The 19250-nt window shown below is 55.1% G+C and overlaps 1 protein-coding gene across 1 annotated transcript; it reads right to left on the bottom strand.

Annotated features, from left to right (window-relative positions):
• Window positions 1-547: 547 nt before the first annotated feature.
• Window positions 548-19209, bottom strand: LOC139587507 (1-phosphatidylinositol 4,5-bisphosphate phosphodiesterase gamma-1-like). The gene is made up of 32 exons (XM_071421934.1): window positions 18990-19209; window positions 13062-13211; window positions 12867-12960; window positions 12706-12753; window positions 11900-11984; window positions 11689-11769; window positions 11563-11597; window positions 10962-11034; window positions 10766-10867; window positions 10567-10685; window positions 10404-10489; window positions 10098-10218; window positions 9839-10007; window positions 9536-9655; window positions 9250-9357; window positions 8968-9155; window positions 8586-8786; window positions 8348-8467; window positions 7893-8076; window positions 7546-7623; window positions 6277-6380; window positions 5976-6072; window positions 4963-5029; window positions 4516-4679; window positions 4304-4400; window positions 3974-4198; window positions 3210-3358; window positions 2903-3017; window positions 2624-2785; window positions 1904-1992; window positions 1619-1803; window positions 548-1539 (listed from the first exon to the last, which is right to left on the bottom strand). The coding sequence occupies exons 1-32, from the start codon at window positions 19207-19209 to the stop codon at window positions 1488-1490; spliced, it is 3888 nt and encodes a 1295-aa protein (XP_071278035.1). The 3' UTR covers window positions 548-1487.
• Between the last annotated feature and the right edge of the window lie 41 nt (window positions 19210-19250).

The following is a 19250-nucleotide window of genomic DNA, read 5'->3' as shown; positions in this document are numbered from 1 at the left end:
GATTCACATGTGTTTCCATGGACCCATGTCCCTGTGTCCTTACAGATCCATGTGTGTGTCCCCATGGACCCAAATCCCTGTGGATCCACGTATGTGTGTGTGTCCCCATTGCCCCATGTCGCTGTGTCTCTATGGATCCATGTGTGTCCCCGTGTCCTTATGTCCCTATGGATCCATGTGTGCGTTCCCAAGGACCCAAATCCCTATGGACCCATATGTGTCCCCATGGCATGGCCCTGTGATCCTACATAGCTGTGTGTCCCCAGGGTCCTCTGACCCCATGGGCTCATGCCCCTATGGCCCTGTGTCCCCACAACCTTGTACCCATTGTCCTGGTGTCCCTCTGCCTTGTGTCCTGTGTCCCTCTGCCTTGGGTCCTTCCTGGGTGGCCCTGCCTGCCACAACACACCCCCAAGTGTCCCCATTGCTGCTGGGACAAGGGTGACACACTGGATCTGGGACTACCAAGCCGCCTCCCCCACCCTGGGGACCTTGAGGTGGCAGCAGAGCTGGAAGGGGACACCAGGTCACAGCAGCAGGGTATAAATATTGGCTAAATAGATTTATTTTCATACAAAGAATACACAGGTCCCCCCTGCTGGGACACCCCAACTCCAGGGGACACCCCAAGATGTCCCCAGCCACCATCAGGCTGGCCACTACCTCAGCTGGCTTTACTGTCAGGATCTGTCCCCACTCCCAGAGTTTGGTGACAACTCTGGGTCACCTTGGGGACATCCCTGTCCCCTCTGGGGCCACCTTGCTGCCTGTATTTATTTACCAGGTGCCTACTCAGGGCACCCTGTCACAGGCCACTCTGCTTTGCTGGACAGCCCCAGACATGGTCCCCTGCTCCCTTGGTCCCATGCTGGGACATCTCTGGACATTTTGGGGTCCCCTTTGTGCCCTAATACTGTGGCTGGTACAGACACTCCCTCCCCCCACGCCATATGTACACGCTGGATAAAAGAAGAAAATACAGGTATTTATAGCAGGGGAGCAAAATACTCCCCTAACCCCCCCAAAAGTGTCCCCTGTGTCCCCATCCTGGTGCCTCACCACCAGCCAGTCCTGACACCTGTGCCCAGGACGGAGGTGACTGGTCCTGCCCCATCCTGGGCCAGCTGGGCCCCTGTGCCTCAGTTTCCCCATCGGTCATGGGGCTGCCATGGGATGGTGGGACATTGAGAACATTGGGTGAGGAAGAGCCACTGCGGCCACCTCGTGGGGACAAGGATGCGGCCATGAGCCCCAGGGAATGTGGGATGAAGCTGGAGGCACCTGGGATTGAAGCCAGAGCATCCCACCTCCCGCCTCACCCCCGTCACAGGCACAGCTACCCAAGGCCCCCTTTCATCCCCGAATTTGTCACGCTGCTGTCACCCAGCCCTGGGCGTGGTGGGAGGTCCAGATGTGGCCACCCCACCTCCCTTTGTGGCAGGAGAGGAGGTGGCTGGGGGAGCTCCTCAGCTCTGAGTCCCTCCAGCTCAGCTGCGTTTGGTGACCATCTGCCGGTCCCTCTTCTTCTTCTCCATCAACCTGGTGGGGAGCAGGGTGGTGGCCTTAGAGACCCTCCCCAAGAGGGACCTCCTGAAACCACAGGGAGGGGACAACTCACTTGCGGTTGCGGACTTCAGTGAGCTCCATGAGCCGCTCCTGGGCCGCCCGGAGCTCGTCCAGGCGCTGCTGGTAGCGGGAATCGCAGCCGTTGGTGCGCTCGTAGCTGGAGACCTGGCTGGAGAGCTCGCTGGCACGGTCCCGGAGCTGCTGGATGGACGAGTAGAGGTTCTCCTCATCTTCCTCCTGCTCCAAAACAAGCGTGTGAGGATGGTGTGGTGGGCAGGACGCACCAAAGATTTGGTTCCCCTTGTTCCAGGTTTCCCAAACTGCCTGGGCCACCTGCCTTGGCATTGATGATTTCGATGTGGATGAGTAGGGAGGCGAGCTCCAGGTCCTCGGTGTAGCTGTTCTTCAACGGCACCGACCGATAGCCTGGACACAACATCACAACACGAGCTCAGCACCACAGCAGGGTCCAAGCCCCTCACCATGGCCAGGACCCCAGGGAGATAACGATGATGATTACAGGGGTTTGCACTAGAAGAACTTTAGAGGTTCTTTCAACCCAAACCCTTCTATGACTCCATGACTTAATGATGGAGGTCATGATGATGACAATGCAGGAGAGTTGGACTCAATGACTTTTAGAGGTCCCTTCTAACCCAAACCCTTCTATGTTTCCGTGATCTATGACGGAGATGATGAAGGTGATGGTTGAAAGGGATTTGGACTGGATGACCTTTAAAAGCCCCTTCCTGCCCAAACCCTTCCATGATTCCATGACTCAGTGATGGAGACCACGATGATGACAATTGCAGGAGGGTTGCACTAGAAGATCTTTAAAGGTCCCTTCCAAACCAAACCCTTTTATGACTCCGTGACTTAATCATGGAGATCATGATGATGATAATGATGGAGATAATGATGATTGCAGGGGGGTTTGGACGAGATGACCTTTAAAGTCCCCTTTCAACCCAAACCCTTCTGTGATTCCATGACTATGAAGGAGATGATGATGATGATGATGATGATGATGATGATGATGATGATGGAAAGACCATACCTGTTTTGAGGCCCTTGACAGGGAAGGTGGCTTGTGCCAAGAAGTTGGGGTCACTGAACATGTCCTCCTCATACACCACGAAGCGGAGGAAGGCAAACTCAGGGTTGTTGATATCGAAGACGAACTGCTTGAAGAGCCAGACGGGGTTGAAGCCGTTGTCAGCTGTGGGAGAGAGCACAAAATCCGGCCCCATCACTCACATGTCCTCTCAAGAGGATGACAGAAGGCAGAGTCAGGGCTGTCCCTGAGGGTGGGGACATCACCTGTGTGGTCTCTCACCTACGACATCTGTCTTGTTCTTGCTGTTGTCATACTCAGAGCCGCAAACCTCCACCTCCACAAAGGGGCACACGATGCTCCTCCCGTTCTTGGGCAGGTGCCGGGCACCAAGGATCTGTGGGAGAAAGAGGAGGAAGAAGAGGATGAGGTCTGGATGAAGAAGATCTCCCAAGAGTAACAAGCTCTATGGAGCAAATATGTAGCTGGAAAAAGTAAAAACTGCCCCTGGTTGACCCAAAAATAAGGAAGGAGTTCCCATCTTGATGGTGACCTCCTCAAGGTGGTCTTGCTATCCTTGCACACTTGCCTGCAGCTGGACTGTGATGGGCTCCACAATCTTCAGGCTGTTCTTGTCGAAGGGGTCGAAGGTCTCGTCCCTCATGATGTCTGGCTGCAGGACGTAGCCGCTGCGGCCACCGAGCATGAAGAGAGCCTGGTTCAGCTGCATCGGTTTGTCTGTGGCCGTGGGGACAGAGCAGATCTGAGTGTGGGGCTCAGGGACCTCCCCCAGGTTCTTGGTTAGAAGGTCCTACCCTGCAAACCCAACTAAGAGCCCCTGGCTGTGGTTGGAGGAGGGATGCAGCTGAATTTTGCATGAATCACCCAAGGATTGCATGGAGATAGCCCCATCAGGATGAGGACAAAGACTTGAGAGAATCCAAACCACCTTTGTCCCCACCAGGATAAGGACAAAGGTTTGAGAGATCTTTCAAACCACCCCCTGCATCCCCATCAGGATGAGACACGGGATGGAGAGCATCCAAACCACCTCCTTTCCATCAGGATGAGGACAAAGCTTGGAAAGATCATCCAAGCCACTTCCTCTATCTCTATCAGGATGAGGACAAAGCTTGGAGAGATCATCCAAACCACCTCCTGTGTTCCCATCAGGATGAGGAAAAGGTTGAAGAGCCTCCAAACCACTCATGTCCCCACGAGGATGGAGACAAAGCTTGGAGAGATCACACAACCACCTCCAACAAGACGACCCAGGGCAGAAGCATTGGGAATGGGAATTTTGAGACAACCTTTGGGAATGAGCTCAACAACAACCCCAGGAGCAGGATTTACCGGGCGTCTGGAAATTGAGGGCCACGAGTTGGCTCCCACAGATCCACATGGGCAGTGGGTCATAGTTGGAGGAGTCCAGGCGCTGTCCCTTGGGGTAGATGCGGCTCAGCTGCCGGCGGTTGTACTGCAGGAACTTCTTGCCCTTGCTGCGGTTGGCGTATTTCTCCGCCTTGGTCTCGGGGAAGGAGGACATGTCCCGGTAACATGCCTTGTCTGTGCCAATCTCTGCAAGCACCAAGTGGCCATCAGGGAAGGAATGAGACCTGGATAGTTTTTCCCACCTGTCTCTTTCCACGCTTTATGCCTTTATACCATTTCTCCAGGACTTACTGTCCTCATCAAATGGCACCGGGCGGCAATACACGACCAGCTCCGAGAGCTCCAGGGCGATCTTCTTCCTCCGTTCCATGATCTTCCCCTCTTGCATCTGCACCAGGAAAAACAGGAGCTGCAAGTCTTCCCCCAGACTCTTCCTTTGGAGATATGAGGAACAATCTCCAAGAGAAAGGGACCATCCAGCCCCATCCTCTGCATCCCCTCACCCTGGCGTCGGCGTTCTGTGTGGCCTCCCGGATCTTGGCCACCCACTCGCTGAGTTCCTCCTGCGTGTCTGCGGCCACGTCCAGTGACTGGGCTGCGTGGGACATCTGCTGGGAATGGATGGTGAAGACAAATGGTTTGGAGCTCCTCCCGTCTTTGGAGATAACTATAAGGACATCAGAGGGGGGCTTTACTCGAAGACATTCCCAATGGATGGCTCTGTGGAGCAAACGAAACCTCAGCGGTCCCGCTCCCGGGCCCCCACCAGCCCCTCCTGGCACCCCACCATCCATCAGGATGCTCCTGTGTGGATCCCATTTTTTCCAATGTGTGGCTTCAGCTTTCCATGCTGAAACATGCCCTTGGAATCAAGGGAAAATGTCCCCTGAATCATCTGGACATCCCAATTCCTCCAAATTCCCCCCAAATCCATAAGTAGGGACACTCACCGACATGGCAGGATGGGACATCGATGAAGCCCTTCAGGAAGTTCCCCAGGGGGCTGTTTTCTGATGACTGCAAGAGAGGAAGGAAGAGGTAAAATGGGAGAGACCTGTGGGTTATAGGCAGCCACCACCCAGCCCTCCGAGCTGGACAAATCTGAGGAAAAGAAGGAAAAAAACATCCAGGAGCATCACCCCAAGAGCTGGGTTGGAGTACGACCAGGAGCATCCCTCAGCCTCTGGATAAGGGTCATGGCTGGTACAGGGCTGGGAGCATCCCCTAGATTCTGGATAAAGGTCTGGGTTGGAGCAGGACCAAGAGCATCCCCTGACTCTGTGGGACCAGGAGCATCCCCCAGATTCTGGATAAGGGTCTGGGCTGGTGCAAGGCTGGGAGCATCCTCCAGTTTCCAGGCAAGGATCCAAGCTGGAGTGTGGCCAAGATTATTACCCAGCCTCCAGACAGAGATCAGGGCTGGAACAGGACTGGGAGCATCCTCCAGCTCCTAATAAATTGTCTAAGTGGGAATGGGGCCAAGAACATCCCTCAGTCTCCAGATAAGAATCTGGACTGGAGCAGGAGCACAATCATTCCCCAGCCTCAGGGTAAGGGTCTGGCTGGAGAGGACCAGGAGCATTCTTCAGCCACTGGATAAAGATCTGGGCTTGTACAAGATTTAGAGTATCCTGCACCTTTCAGAAAAGGGTCCAAGCTGGAGTGGGGCTGGGAGCATCCCACAGCCTCTGGATAAAGATATGGGCTGTAAAAGGACCAGGGGCATTTCCTAAGTCCCAGAAATAGGTCCAAGTTGGACTAGGGCCGGGAATATTCCCCAGACTCTGGATAAGGGTCTAGGCTGGAGCAGAACCATGAGCATCCCCTAGCCGGTGGCTAAGAATCCAAGCTGGATCAGGATTGTGAGCATCTCCCAGCCTCAGAATAAGGGTCTGGATTTTGTCAAGGCTCTTGGGAGCCTCCAATGTCCTCGCTCCCAGGATCCCAGAGAGGTGACACTCACAGCCTCATCCTGCTCCTGCGCCTGGGTGCCGACGATCTCCTCCACATAGTTGGCCGGGAACCAGAGCTGCTTCTTGCCCCCGTAGTCCCCCCGCCACCTGCAAGGGGTGAGAGGATCAAGGCGAGCGGACAGATTTTGGGGAGGGGGGGACAGGGGTGTCCCTGCTGCATGCGGTGCCAGGGGGTGGTTGGAGAAAGGGTGGGGGGACAAAGAAGGAGGCTGAGTTAAAACCCGCTGTGGGAATACCCGGGGTGTCCCCTCCATCTCCCGCCCACGGTGACACCCAAGTGACAGCCCTCACCAGCCACCGTCCTGCTTGTCCACGTTGTGGATGATGGCCTGCTTGCAGAATGACAGCTCGTCCTCCCGTTGTGCTTTGTAGTCATACAGAGCCTTCACCGTGCACTGGGGACACCGGGAAGAGGGACACGTGTGTCACCACCCAGCCCCTGGTGACACACTCAGCCCAGCCCCTCGAGCCCCCATTGTGGAGTGTGAGGGATCCTGACCCCAATTCATGGCATCACAGAATGTTAAGGGGCTGGAATAGACCTTAAAGGTGATCACATTCCAACCCATCCCACCATGGGCAGAGACACGTTCCACTAGATGCTCCAAGCTCCGTCCAACCTGGCCTTGGGCACTTCCAGGGAGGGACCATCCACAACTTCTCCATTCCAGTGTCTCACCACCCTCACAGTAAAAAATTTCTTCCTAACATCTAACCTGAATTTCCTCCATTTTGTATCTATTACTGCTTGACCTATCTGCCGTTCCTGACAAAAAGTGCCTCTCCAGCTTTCACTGGATAGGTTAGAGGGGACAGGAGGGCTGGAGGTGCCTGTGGTCCTTCAGGATCACCACATTCAGAGCCGATCAGGTTCCTTTTTTGGGATCCCCAGTTGTCTCACCTGGTGCACTGAAGGGTTAATCCTCTGATATTACCACATTCCCTGGAAAAAACCCCTCTGGGTTAAGTTTTCCTCTGTGTGGTCATACCTTGCAGCAAAGGGACAATTAAGGCAGCAGCAGTGCTGGACCATGGGATTGTAGGATCACAGGAAAGGAACCTTAGGGCTCCAGACCAGCCTCTTCCAAGATTAACTCCAAAATATGTCCAGTTACAAAACCCCACAAGGGTGGAGACTTAGACAACTCCAAGAACAACCAAGTCTCAAAAACCTCTGAGGATGGAGACTGTACTACCTGGGAGCTGACCCTAGAACTGCTTTTTAAGGGTTTCCCAGTGCAAAGGGACTTCCTTGCTGTTGGGGCAAACTTCTATGAGGTCCCTGCTCCAGGCTGGGGTCTCTCCAGCCCTGTCCTCCACCACACTGTGACAATGCTGTCACTGGATCTCAGACTGTCCCCAGGTGATGGTGATGTTGGCTGGGTCCAGCTCCAGCATCACTTGAGGGTCAAAGAAACGGAGCACAACTCAACCATTTCTCTGGTCAGCGAGATGCTGGGAGGTGTGGATGTGAGGAGGGACCATCCAGGAACCCTGGCACTCGGAATTGCCATATCCCACCACCCACCACCTCCCCAGGACACCAGCTTGGCCCCTTACCCTGGCCATTGGCATCTTGTTGGCCTCTACGTAGAAATGAGGGGTCCGCACCTCATACAGGGCTCCATAGTCCAGTTCCTGCAAGGAGAAATACCTGAGGGGGTCACCTGGCTGTGGGCAGGGCTATGAAGAGATGAGAGGAGGTTGAGTGGGATGTAATATCCCCTTGCAACTTGTTGGAAAAAGGAATTATGGTGGAGTTTTAATGCTGGGTGATGACAGTGTAACGAGCTTGGCTGGTTCTGGCTGGGCTCCAACCAAAATTCTGGAAGATGGTGGAGCTGAGGAGGGGGCTTGGTTTCCTATGGCACAGAACCCCCACCATCCCCACTGCTGGGAGAACTCACAGTGGTGCCCATCTTCTCGAGGGTCTCCTCGTTGATGGGGTAGCGCAGCTTCATCTTGCGGTACAGTGGGTGCTTCTCGTAGTAGCTGATGAGGTCCACGAGGCTCTCAAACTCAGCCGAGCTGCCCAGCATGAAGAGCCGCCCTTCCTGCTGGATGCGGCAGTGCTTGATCTTCCCCTCCGCCCTGGGGCCAGGAGAGATGGGAATGGGATGGGTGAGGGGTGGCCGAATCCTGGCTCCATGATGGGGATGGGCAGGAACTGATGCTTGGGGATGCCACCAAGGTGAACACCCCGAGGACGTCACAGAGAGGGTTTCCCCTTCATGACACCATCACGTGTCCCACTGTGTCACCCACAGCAAACCCCTGCCACCTAGCTCGGGGTCACAACAGACAAATTATCACAAATCCTCAGCTTAGCCAAGCCCAAGTGGCCTCGTGTGGCCCCACTCACCGGAAGGAGATGGCATAGGAGTTGGGCTCGCTGCGCTTCCGCACCAGGAATGCTCCATCCCGTGGGACCCGCATCAGCATGTGCTCGGCCTGGAGACGCGTCAAACTGGCGTGGTACCACCTGCCCAGGGAGAACATGGAGACAGGGGGCTGGCATCGGCATCTCCACACCCTGCTGGGGCTGGAGGAGGCCGGTGGACCCATGGGATTGAGGGGATGGGGATTGGAAGGATCCTCACTCTTTGCTCTCGTGGGCGTTGGGTTGGGGGACGGGGTCGGTGAGGCGCATCTCGAACTCGTTGCAGCGCAGCGGCACCTCCCGGTAGTGGCAGATGAGGCTGTAGAGGCTGTCGAAGACCAGGTTGTCTGTCAGGTAGAACTTGGTGGCGCCAGCCTCCTGCCTCGAGTGGATCCGGCAGTGCTGCACCCGGCTGGACCTCCTGCCATGGGGGTGGGAGAAAGCCAAGTCAATCTGGGTCCACATCTCCACCATCCCACACTTTGGGGTCTGCACAAAAAGGTGACATTTCCCCAAAAAAGCCATTCCAGCCACCAAACCAGGCACTGACTGGAGGGTCACCCAGGGAAGGTGGGATCCTGCCTCCCTGATGGAGCTCCTACCAGAAGGAGAGGGTGTAGTCGCCCACGAAGGTCTCGCTCTCGCGCACCAGGAAGGTGCCGTCTTTGCCGCCCGTCTCGGTGCAGTACTCGTGCAGCAGCTTCTCTGCAATCTGTCGCCCGTCACGGCCACCCCCGAGCTTGCCGTGGAACCACTTCTCCGTGAAGTGCAGCTCGTTGTTGTTGAACTCCTGCAAGTTCATCCCAAAGTGGGTGTTGTCACCCTGTCACCCTCCCCACAGAGTTGTCACCTCGCCCTGTGGGCGTGTCCTGCCCCTCACGCACCTCCTTCTGCTCCACCTCCTCTTCATCCTCGTTGAACTGGTAGCGGGATGTCTCCTCTGAGTAGTAAATCTTGTTGCTTGTCAGGACAAAATAATGAGGGCTCCAGGTCTGGGAAGGAGGAAGAGCATTGGTGGGGTGAGGAAGAGTATGACACGAAGGGATGGAGCTTTGGGATGGGGTTTTTAATCCCTTTCTTCCCCTTTACAGCATAGCAGTGGTCTAGGAGAGCCCATCCCAAACCCCACTGTCTGACAGATCCCACTCAGCCCCTGAGGGCCTTCCTTACATGGTCGATGGGGTCTTCAAGGTAGAGAATTCCATTCTTGATGGAGTTGCTGATGTCGTTCTCTGAGTAACTGGCGGTGGAGACCTCCTCATACAGGTTCCCTTCAACCAGTTTCTTGTGCTGGGGGACACCAAGGGAGGGGAGCTCAGTGGTGGCCATGGGTCACACTGACCTCCCAACCCTCAGGATCAACTTCCCACAGGTGCCTTCCCACCATCCCTTGCTCCCCTTGACCATCTCTTGGTGCAGAACCCAACACAATCTGTGTCCCTCCTGCAAAGAGGGGTTTTGCCTGCTCCACACCTTGATTAGGATTTTTTTCTTGAGCTGGGTGGGTGAGGGCAACTCATCGGCGTTGATGTCCACTGGCTTGGTGAGGAGCATGTCCCCAAAAACCTTCTTGAAGTGACAGGCCATGTTCCTCTGCTGGACAATGCTGCAGTGGTCTTCAATGGAGAGAATGATGGGGAACCTGGAGCAAGCAGGTGGGAATGGTGGCCTCAGATGAAGGTGAGGGAGATTTTCCCAGAATTTAGAGATCACTGGGGGAGCTGGGGCTTACTCAGAAGTGACGAAGGCGTGCTCCTTGATGGTGTGCAGCACATCCAGGAATTTGATCTTGGAGGTCAGTGTGTGGCCGTGGTAGATGATGGGGAGATCGTCCGGGCCGTCCCAGCAATCCACTGAGTAGGAAAACACCTTGGTTAATTCATGTTTGCCATCAACTACATGCTGAGAACTATTTTTTGAGCACCCAAATTACAGGGAAAGTTCCTGTGCCCTGGTGGCATGGGATGGGACAGGGAATAGTCTGTTTGATGGGACATGAGGGGTTCCAGCATCCCTGTGAAGGGCTGGTGGGACTCACACTCGATACAGCGGCAGCCCATCCGCAGGCACCGGGCGTACGCCTCCAGGGAGGACTCACTGGAGAACTGGTCTCCTGTCAGGTACCTACAGAGGAGAGACAAGGATGATGGGATGCTCACGGATGTCCCTGAGGAACGCCCACGAGAGGGAAAATTCCTTACGTGTTGTGGGATGAGGAGATCCAGTACTGGGACAAAGGGTGGTTCATCTCCTCAGGCACCACACGCTCGTACTTAGCATCCATCACCATGTTTTCCTTGGAGAAGAGGTATGTGAGGAACTAGGTGGGGAGAAGCAGAGAGGTCAGAGCCTGATGGTGCCGGGGAGATCCCTGTGGGGACACTGTGTGGGGCCACCCACCTCATCCAGCTGGAAGGAGGGCTCCGACGCGTCGTTGGAGCTCTCCTTGAGGTAGGAGCACATGTAGTCCCGCACCACGCCCACGTCACTGGCCCAGGATTCCTGGGATACAAACACGGCTGTTGTTAGGGGGGGAACTGGGCTGGAGCATCCCATGTGGGCTCCTTAGGCTGCAGAGTTCTCAGGGAAGCCCCACCTTCTGGTCATGCAGCAGGAACTTCTGGAAGTCGTAGAGGGACACTTGGCACAGCTCAGGGCGGTCCACATTCCTGGGACAAGGAGCAGCCACCAGTGAGGAGCAGGAGAAGGATTTGGGATAGATCCCATGGCAGAGTTGAGGCCATCAGTGCCCATCTGCAGCTCAGCCTCCCCATGACCCCCATTCCCACCAGTCCCTCCACCCTGTGACTGGGAGAGGCTGGCACCAGCTGGAACGTGCAGTGTTGTCCAAGGATACTGGGAGAAGGGGAGGGTGAAATGTCCCTACATCCCTGGCAGCTGCTCCATCTCCCATCCCTTCCCACCCCTTCTCCCATTTCTGCTCCTATCCTTGCTTCTATCCCAGCTCCCATCATTGCTCCCATCCCTTCTGCACCCATATTCCCATTCCTTCTCCCACCCCGGCTCCCATCATTGCTCCCATCCCTTCTGCACCCATATTCCCATTCCTTCCCCCCTACCCTCTCCAATCCCTTCTCCCATTCCCATTCTCTGCTCTGCCCCACAGCCTGGCTGTATTTCCCACTCTATGGATCCAACTCTTGGAATATTGACTGGGGTGGGAGCTGGGAACTCACCGCAAGGGGAAGGAGAGCTCCAGCTGCTCAATGACCTGGAAGGCAGAGAAGGAGTCTGGGCTTAGCTGGAGGGGGACACATCCCTCCAGAATGAGGACATTTGGGAGGCCAAAACATGGATCTTACCGATTTCTGGGCATCAAACATCAGGTTTTTGTAGAACTGGATGAAGTGGGAGAAAGTCATCTCATTCCTGGCTTCCACTTCCTGTGGGAAACGGGGCTGGATGAGAGTGGGTCCACTCAATTGGAACCAGGGACACCATGGTGGCCCCAGCCCATGTGGGGCAGGTTGAAGAGCATGTCCCTCCTAGCTGGGGTGTCCAGAGGGTCCTTACCACGAGTTTATCCCGCAGGAATCTCATGTTGGGAACGCGGTAGTTGACCTGGGGTAGCATTGCCTTCAGGTCCTTCACTGTGATGCTGAAAACCAGAGGGAAAACCAGAGTCAGGGTACTGCCAGATCCCTGGATGAGTCTCAGCTCCCAACACCAAGGGTCCCACCCCAAATCTTGGTGCCTGGCATAGGGATCCCACCCTCCTGGCCTGTGGATCCCTGCTATGGCACAGGACCCAGGGAAACTGTAGATGTCTCATTCTGGGAGGTATCCAAGGCCAGGCTGGATGGGGCTTGGAGCAACCTGGTCTAGTGGAAGGTGGAACTAGATGATTTTTAATGTCCTTTCCAACTCAAACCATTCCATGATTCCATGTTTCTGAGATTAATTACGTGGTGTCTGGCATGAGTGTGAGCAGAGGGACAAGGAGAGGAAGTGCATCCAAGAACCAAATGGGCATTCTTAAGACATCATCCCACTTGGAGGTGATGCCCATTCCCATTCCCATAATAATTTAAGTCCAAATTCTCTTGGTTTGGGAAGATAATTATGGGCTGCATTAATGGCCTGGCCCCTCTGGCACTGGTGAAAATGTGTAACTGGGGATGGATCCCAGTGGTCCTCACAGTCACAAGGATGTGACCTGCACCCAATCTCTGATTTTTGGTGCCCTCAAGCATCTGAAAAACCCTGGTGCTCCCTTGTCCCACAGACCTCTCCCCCAGCCTGGCTCAACTCCAGATTTGGGATGCAACAGGGGGAATATGGTTCTGTCCAGCTGAACTCACTGTGCTGGTGGCACTCACCTGCCTTCCCTGGCCCGGTCCATCCCATCAAACTGTTTCCGTAGCCACCTGGGAAGAAAAGGATGGACAGACAGTGCTCAATCCCAAAGAGGCCCAAGCCCAGGGCAGGTTTTCTTCCCAAAACAGGGACCAGGAAATGGGATCTGCTGGTCCTTCCTCACCTCTCAATCTGCAGTGGGGTCTGGGCTCTCTGGGTGTCAGCCACCAGCCAGTTGAGCCCTGTTATCCATAGGTTGATGTCCTCCTCGCAGAAAGCTGTTGGAGGAAGAGGAGGGCGATGAGGTTAGGATAGGGATGATGGGATGTTGGGAAGGGGGTGGGACAGGACACAGGAAATGGAGAAGGATTCAACTCACCAGCCACGCTGAGTGTCCGCAGCCTGAAGTCCATCCCATAGAGGATGATGAAGCACATGGTGAAGTCCAGCTTGCGAGCATCCTCTGGGTAGCGCTCGAAATCCCGGGAATTCTTCCCCAGGCGGATCTCCTTGATCTCCCGAATGTCGACTGCAGGGAGAGAGGAACGTGAAACTGTCCCCTGCCACCACAGCCTCATGTGAGTGGTTCAGGGAAGTGGGAATTCCAGGAGGACATGAGTCCTCTGGAGAACCTTGTTGCCAGGATGGGATACCCTCAGGAGTGTGTGATGGAATTACGGGTGCTGTGGCCACGTGTCTTTGAGGGTGACACGTCCCCAGTGTCCTCTAGTGATGTGCAATGGCATCATGGGTATGGCATGTCCATTAAGGGAACCATGATCCCAAGATGGGATGTCCCTGTGGCACTGCCTGCTGGAGTGGGACAGCACCAGGGTGTCATGGCCTTGTGTCCTCCAGGGATCAGTATCCCAGGATGTCCCCAGGACGGGGTGTCCCAGGATGTCCCCGGTATGGGGTGTCCCTGGAGTGCTGCTGCAGCTGAGTGCACCACCATGGATGCCACGGCCACATGTCCTCCAGGGAACTGTGTCCCCAGGATGGGGTGTCTCCATGGCACTGCCCATTGGAGTGGGATGGCACCAAGGTGTCATGGCCTTGTGTCCTCCAAGGATCCATGTCCCAGGATGTCCCCAGGATGGGGTCCTTGCAGTGTTGCTTCAGCTGTGTGAGAGGACCAGGATGACACAGCCACGTGTCTTCCAGGGATCCGTGTCACAGGATGTACCCAGGATGAGGTCCCTGCAGTGCTACTACAGCTATGAGAGGACCAGGATGACACAGCCACATGTCCTCCAGGGATCTGTGTCCCAGGATGTCCCCAAGATGGGGTCCCTGCAGTGTTGCTACAGCTGTGTGAGAGGACCAGCATGACATAGCCACATGTCCTCCAGGGATCCGTGTCCCAGGATGTCCCCAGGATGAGGTCCCTGCAATGCTCCTGCAGCTGAGTGACAACACCATGGATGTCACAGAAAGGTCTCATCCAGGGATCTGTGTCCCAAGGACAGGGTGTCCCTGCAGCCCTGCCTCCACGTGCTTGATGGCCCCCATCCCTGTGTGTCCTCCAGGAACTCATGTCCCCAGGACGTGGCATCCCAGCAGCGCTGCCCACTCTTTTCCCAGCTTTGTGGCTGCCACGCATCCTCCAGGCTCATCCCACCCCATCCCAACCAGCAAACCTCCAGCCACCTTGTCCTCCCCAAGCCAGACCCTGCGCTGGGATAGGCTGAGCTCATGTTTTCCTTGGAGAACTCTTCCCAAAAGTGGCAATTTGGAGCCCCAGCAGCCGGGACCGCAGGGCGTTGCTTTCCTGCTGCTCTGCTCCCTCATTATCCCGCTAAATAAAGCTCCAACAGCGGCGGCAGGGCCGGGTTTCCGGACCACGCTCTTCCTCACTGCTACTCCACCAAGGGACATTTCCAATTTTCCCAGTGGACACATCCCACTGGGAGCAAGAATAATAACATAATATTAGGAACAACACACAAAGTTGTTCTTGATCCCACAACCGTCACCCCCCAGGCAGATTTGTCCTCTGGGAAAGAGCCACCGACACCGGAAAGGGCTTTGTGTGACCCAGGGCGGCCGGACCACCCCGCCAGGGGTATTGTCCTGCCGAGGAAATGGGTCATTTCCCGGAGAATTTCCAGCCCGGCTGCGTTTCCGATGTGGTGGTGGGGAAGGCTGCAGACGTGCCTTGGTGGAAACCCTCAGCCGAATCCAAAGAGGGGATCCAAAGGGGAAAGAAAAGCTGAATGCAGGGAGGAATAAGGGATGGGGGGAGGAATTGGGCTGATTAAGCAAGAAAAGAGGGGAAGAATAGTTTTTCTTGGCGGAAAAGCTCCAGAAAACAGTGGAGGCTTTATCCAGCCTTCTTTTGCTGGATGACTGCAAGCCAAATTTCACGGATCAGGGTGGGATTTTAGCACAAGTGACACACAGGAGCTCTGCACTCCAGCACGAGCTTTGTTTTGGGACAAGATCTCAAGGAAAGAAACTCTGTTGTCACTGGTGGCTCTGGTGGCTTGGAGCAAAGTCTCTTCCATAAGAACAGGCAGATTTTGGGGATAAAAACGGGTTTATAGGTTAAAAAGCAGCCACTCGACCCCAAACCTGCCCATCCACAGGATGCCAGGGAGTGGTGAGAAGCCAGTGGCTACCATGGCTTTGCTAACAAGTTGCAATGCTGCTACTCCTTGGATTTAACTCCTCCAGGATCTGGCCTTGCACCTGAACTCTGAGAGCTGTTCCTAATTCCAGGAATGGTTTGTATCAGAAGGGACCTTAAAGATCATCTCATTCCAACCCCTGCCTTGGGTAGGGACACCTTCCGCTAGACCAGGTTGTTCCAAGCCCTGGCCTTGGACACTTCCAGGGATCCAGGAGCACCCACAGCTCCTCTGAGCAATCTCTGCCAGGGTCTCACCACCCTCACAGGGAAGAATTCCTTCCCAATATCCCATCTATCCCTGCCCTCTGCCAGTGGGAAGCCATTCCCTGTGTCCTCTCCCTTCATCCCTTGTCCCAAGTCCCTCTCCAGCTCTCCTGGAGCCCCTTTAGGCCCTGGAAGGGGTCCTGAGGTCTCCCTGGAGCCTTCCCTTCTCCAGTATGGACATTCCCAGCTTTCCAGAGCAGAGGGGCTCCAACCCTTGGAGCATCTCCATGGCTTCCTCTGGACTCACTCCAGCATCTCCATCCTGCTCTTGGACCCCAGAGCTGGAGGCAGCTCTGCAGGTCTCAGGGGCAGAGGACAGAATTCCCATTTTCCTGCTGCCTATGCTGTGGGATGAACCGAAGACATGGGGAATTTCTGGGCTGCCAGCAGCAGTTTTTCATTCACCAACACCCCAAAATCCTTTTCCCCCCTAGGGCAAACAGCCCATTTCCATGGAAAACCAGGGGAAAAGGGAGCGGCGAGGGGCTGCACAATGCACCCGAGCAGCAGCTTCCTGGAAACCACATCTGCAGCGGATTTGCCTCGATCCTGTCAGAACTCTGTCTCCAAACTCCTCCCCGCATTGTCTCCATTGTCCTGGGCGATTAAAACACTCTGGAAGTCGGTTCCAGCTGCGAAAATCCCTTTTCTTTTCTAATGCAAAGCGAGCAGCGTGGTGCAAAAAAAGATTTGGAATGGTGGGGAGATGATGGAGGAGCAGGTTCTGCCCAGTGGGATTTTAGGGATGCTGAGAGCCTGGGAGATTTTTTTTCAGGCATTAGGAGGGAAGCAAAGGGGTTGGAGGGAATGGCTGTGCTGGGAATTCCTGTTGGCCTGGGCTGGGGTCATCCCTTTTTGCAGGATGCGGCAGCTCAGACCCTCCTGGACAGGGGAAATTGGAAGACCATATCCTGCCGGGATCCTGTGGTGTGGTTTAAAACCTGGAATAAAATATTTCCTCCTTGTCCAACAGTGATAAATCCCAACGGGATTTTCTCCTCCCAAAAAAGTCCTGACCCTAATTATTTGCCATTAACTAGGCTGGAGGTGTCATCAAACTACCTCTCCAAAATCCTCTTGGATTTTTCACACTGCCTTCATCCCCCTTTCTTTTAATTTCTTGTAAAGATCCCATTTTGGGGCTGTTTTTCACCAGATTCCTTGCACTGGGAACTGGGGTCTGCTGAGGGTGACTAGCTGGAAGCCCTCCAGGATAAAGTTAATTTTGGAGGCCACACTCCAGGCATTCCCAGGCATGGACACGATCCCAGGCATGGGCACATGGACACGTGTCCAGAGGCTGCTTAACAAAGCGTGTAATTATCCTGGGGGTCCAGGGGAGAGCCAGGATCCGTGTCCTGCCCCTGACAGTCCCTAACAGAGACATCAGCACTTCCCACTAATCCCTCTCCAAGCAGGATGCTGGCTTGAAGGGGGGGATTTAAAATGGTCTGGGCAGGCATGAGGTCTGGGAGATCCTGGTACTTCCATAAAATCACAGAGAGTGGGAAGAGAGGGATGGACCAGGGGTTGAGGATGCTCCAGTCCAGCACCAGGATGGGGATTTCTCCCACTCCAGACGAGGAAAAGTGAATGGTGGGATGGGATGGCCGGATTGCACATTTCCAGAAGGATTTTCATCCTTTTTTCATCCTTCTGGATGACCTTGGAGGATGCCTAGTCATTCCCATGGGCGAGATTGAGCTGTCGTATGGGAAAAGACAGATCCTAAGGCTCCAGAGGGGAAACTGAGGCACAGCATCTGAGCAACCCAAGATCCTGACCTGGCAGTGCAGAGAGCTTCCGGAAAAAACAAGGAGCTGGAAATGCATTATTCCGTGACTGGATAACAAGTTCCTCTCCATGAGGACCTAAAATACCTCTCCAAAACTGGGTGCCTTCCTCCCATCACCTGCTCCCACAGATCTGCTCCTGTATCCAGAAAGTCTGGACAAGCACGGATCCTGCTCATGCCTGTGCTCAGCTCTGAGTGCCACCCTCCTTTTCCTGGCTCAAAGCTGGAATTCCACCTTGGGATCAGCACCTCCAAGCAGGAGCTGAAGCTTCCTGGGGATTTTCCTGGATCTTGCAGATAATCAGCAGTGGGTGGTGATTTTAGGGGGGGGGTCATTGGTGATTTTGGAGGAGCCTCTCCAGGAAAAAGGTACCGCCCAAACCTCTGGGGTGGGTTTTGCCATCATGCAGGTGAGGTGATATCCCAAAACTGATTTCCTTCCCTGCACAGAGATGTGGGATGAGGTGATGGTGTAGCTCCATGGCACCCCAATCCCAGCTTCCTTCAACTGGATTTTTTTAGCTCAAAGCTTTGAGGTAATGAGCACCAAGACATGGAGCCCCAACAATTCCCACTGTTGGGAGAACATCCCAACAACCTCCTAACCACTGGTGAATCCACATGGAAGGGTGATTTTTATGGATGCTCCAGTGGGGTTTTGGGGTTAAAAAAGCACCATGAGCAGGAACAGGGATGGCCATTCTTTTCCCTCCTTGCCAGGGAGGATATAAATCCGTGGGGATGAAACAGAAGCAGCTTGATCCCACAGAACAACTTCCAAGGTGGGATGGAGGAGGTGAGGGATGCTCAGCCCCAGCAGCTCCTGCTTTTATGGGAATCACCCCGTGGCCAGGCACCCTGACAAAGTAGGACATTCCACAGGGGTGGGTATCCCACCGTGGTAGGACATTCCATAGGGGGAGCATCCCACCGTGGTAGGACATCCCCCTGTGGCCAGGAATTCCACAGCCAGTCACCCCACCATGGTAGAACACACCACCACATCCAGGAACCCCCACAAACAGTCACCCCACCACTGTAGGACATCCCATCAAGACCAAGCACCCTATAACCAGTTACCCCACCATGGAAGGACATCCCACCACAGCCAGGAACCCCACAACCAGTTACCCCACCACTGCAGGACACCCCAACACAGTCAGGCACCCCACAAACAGTTACCCCATCATGGCTGGGAAACCCAGCATGCCCAGAAACCCCCCCAGCCAGTCACCCCACCACTGTAGCACACCCCAACAGACCCAGGCACCCCACAACCAACTACCCCACCACCGTAGGACATGCCACAAAACCCAGGCACCCCAACACATCCAGCACCCCACAATCAGCCCCCCACTACATCAGGACATCCCAACACATCCAAGCACCCCACAACCACTTACCCCACTGTGGCAGGACACCCCAACATGTCCAGAACACCCCCAGCCAGTCACCCCAATACAGCTCAGCATCCCACCAGCACATCCCCAGCCCCCCAACACCGCTGCCACTGATACTCGCCAGTTCTCCCCAATCCTCCCAGTTCCCCCCCAAACCTCCCTGTCCTCCCAATCCTCCATGTCCCCCCCAATCCTCTTTGTCCCCCCGATACTCACTGTCCCCCTCCACCTTCTCGGGCGTCCGGCTCCAGATGATCTGGCGCGTCTCCAGCTTCACCTGGAAGGTCCTTCTCTCCGGCCTCTGCGACTTCTTCTGGTAGAACAAGGTGAGGACGGTGCCCATCTCCAGGCAGCGCAGGATCCTGCCCATGTCCCCCGGCTCCATCCTGGTGTCCTCCAAGAAGCCATTGACGCTGTTGAGCCTGGCCATGGACATCTTCACTGCTCGGCCATCGCCCGGCGGAGCCGCACAGCCGG

The sequence above is a fragment of the Agelaius tricolor genome, unplaced genomic scaffold, assembly GCF_023055355.1.
Source record: "Agelaius tricolor isolate 1412-34295 unplaced genomic scaffold, bAgeTri1.0.p SCAF_2, whole genome shotgun sequence".
NCBI classification, from domain to species: Eukaryota; Metazoa; Chordata; class Aves; order Passeriformes; family Icteridae; genus Agelaius; species Agelaius tricolor.
Note: the sequence above shows the minus strand (reverse complement) of the source record. Positions and strands in the feature narration are given on the sequence as shown.

What these genes read in the sequence shown, in the direction of transcription:
- LOC139587507 (XM_071421934.1), bottom strand. Translation starts at nt 19,209, where the DNA reads ATGTCCATGGCCAGGCTCAACAGCGTCAATGGCTTCTTGGAGGACACC. An exon ending in GCGGACACTCAGCGTGGCTG is followed by an intron (nt 12,961 to 13,061) that starts GTGAGTTGAATC and finishes TTCCTCCAACAG; the next exon opens with CTTTCTGCGAGGAGGACATC. An exon ending in GGGCTGCCGCTGTATCGAGT is followed by an intron (nt 10,219 to 10,403) that starts GTGAGTCCCACC and finishes TTTCCTACTCAG; the next exon opens with TGGATTGCTGGGACGGCCCG.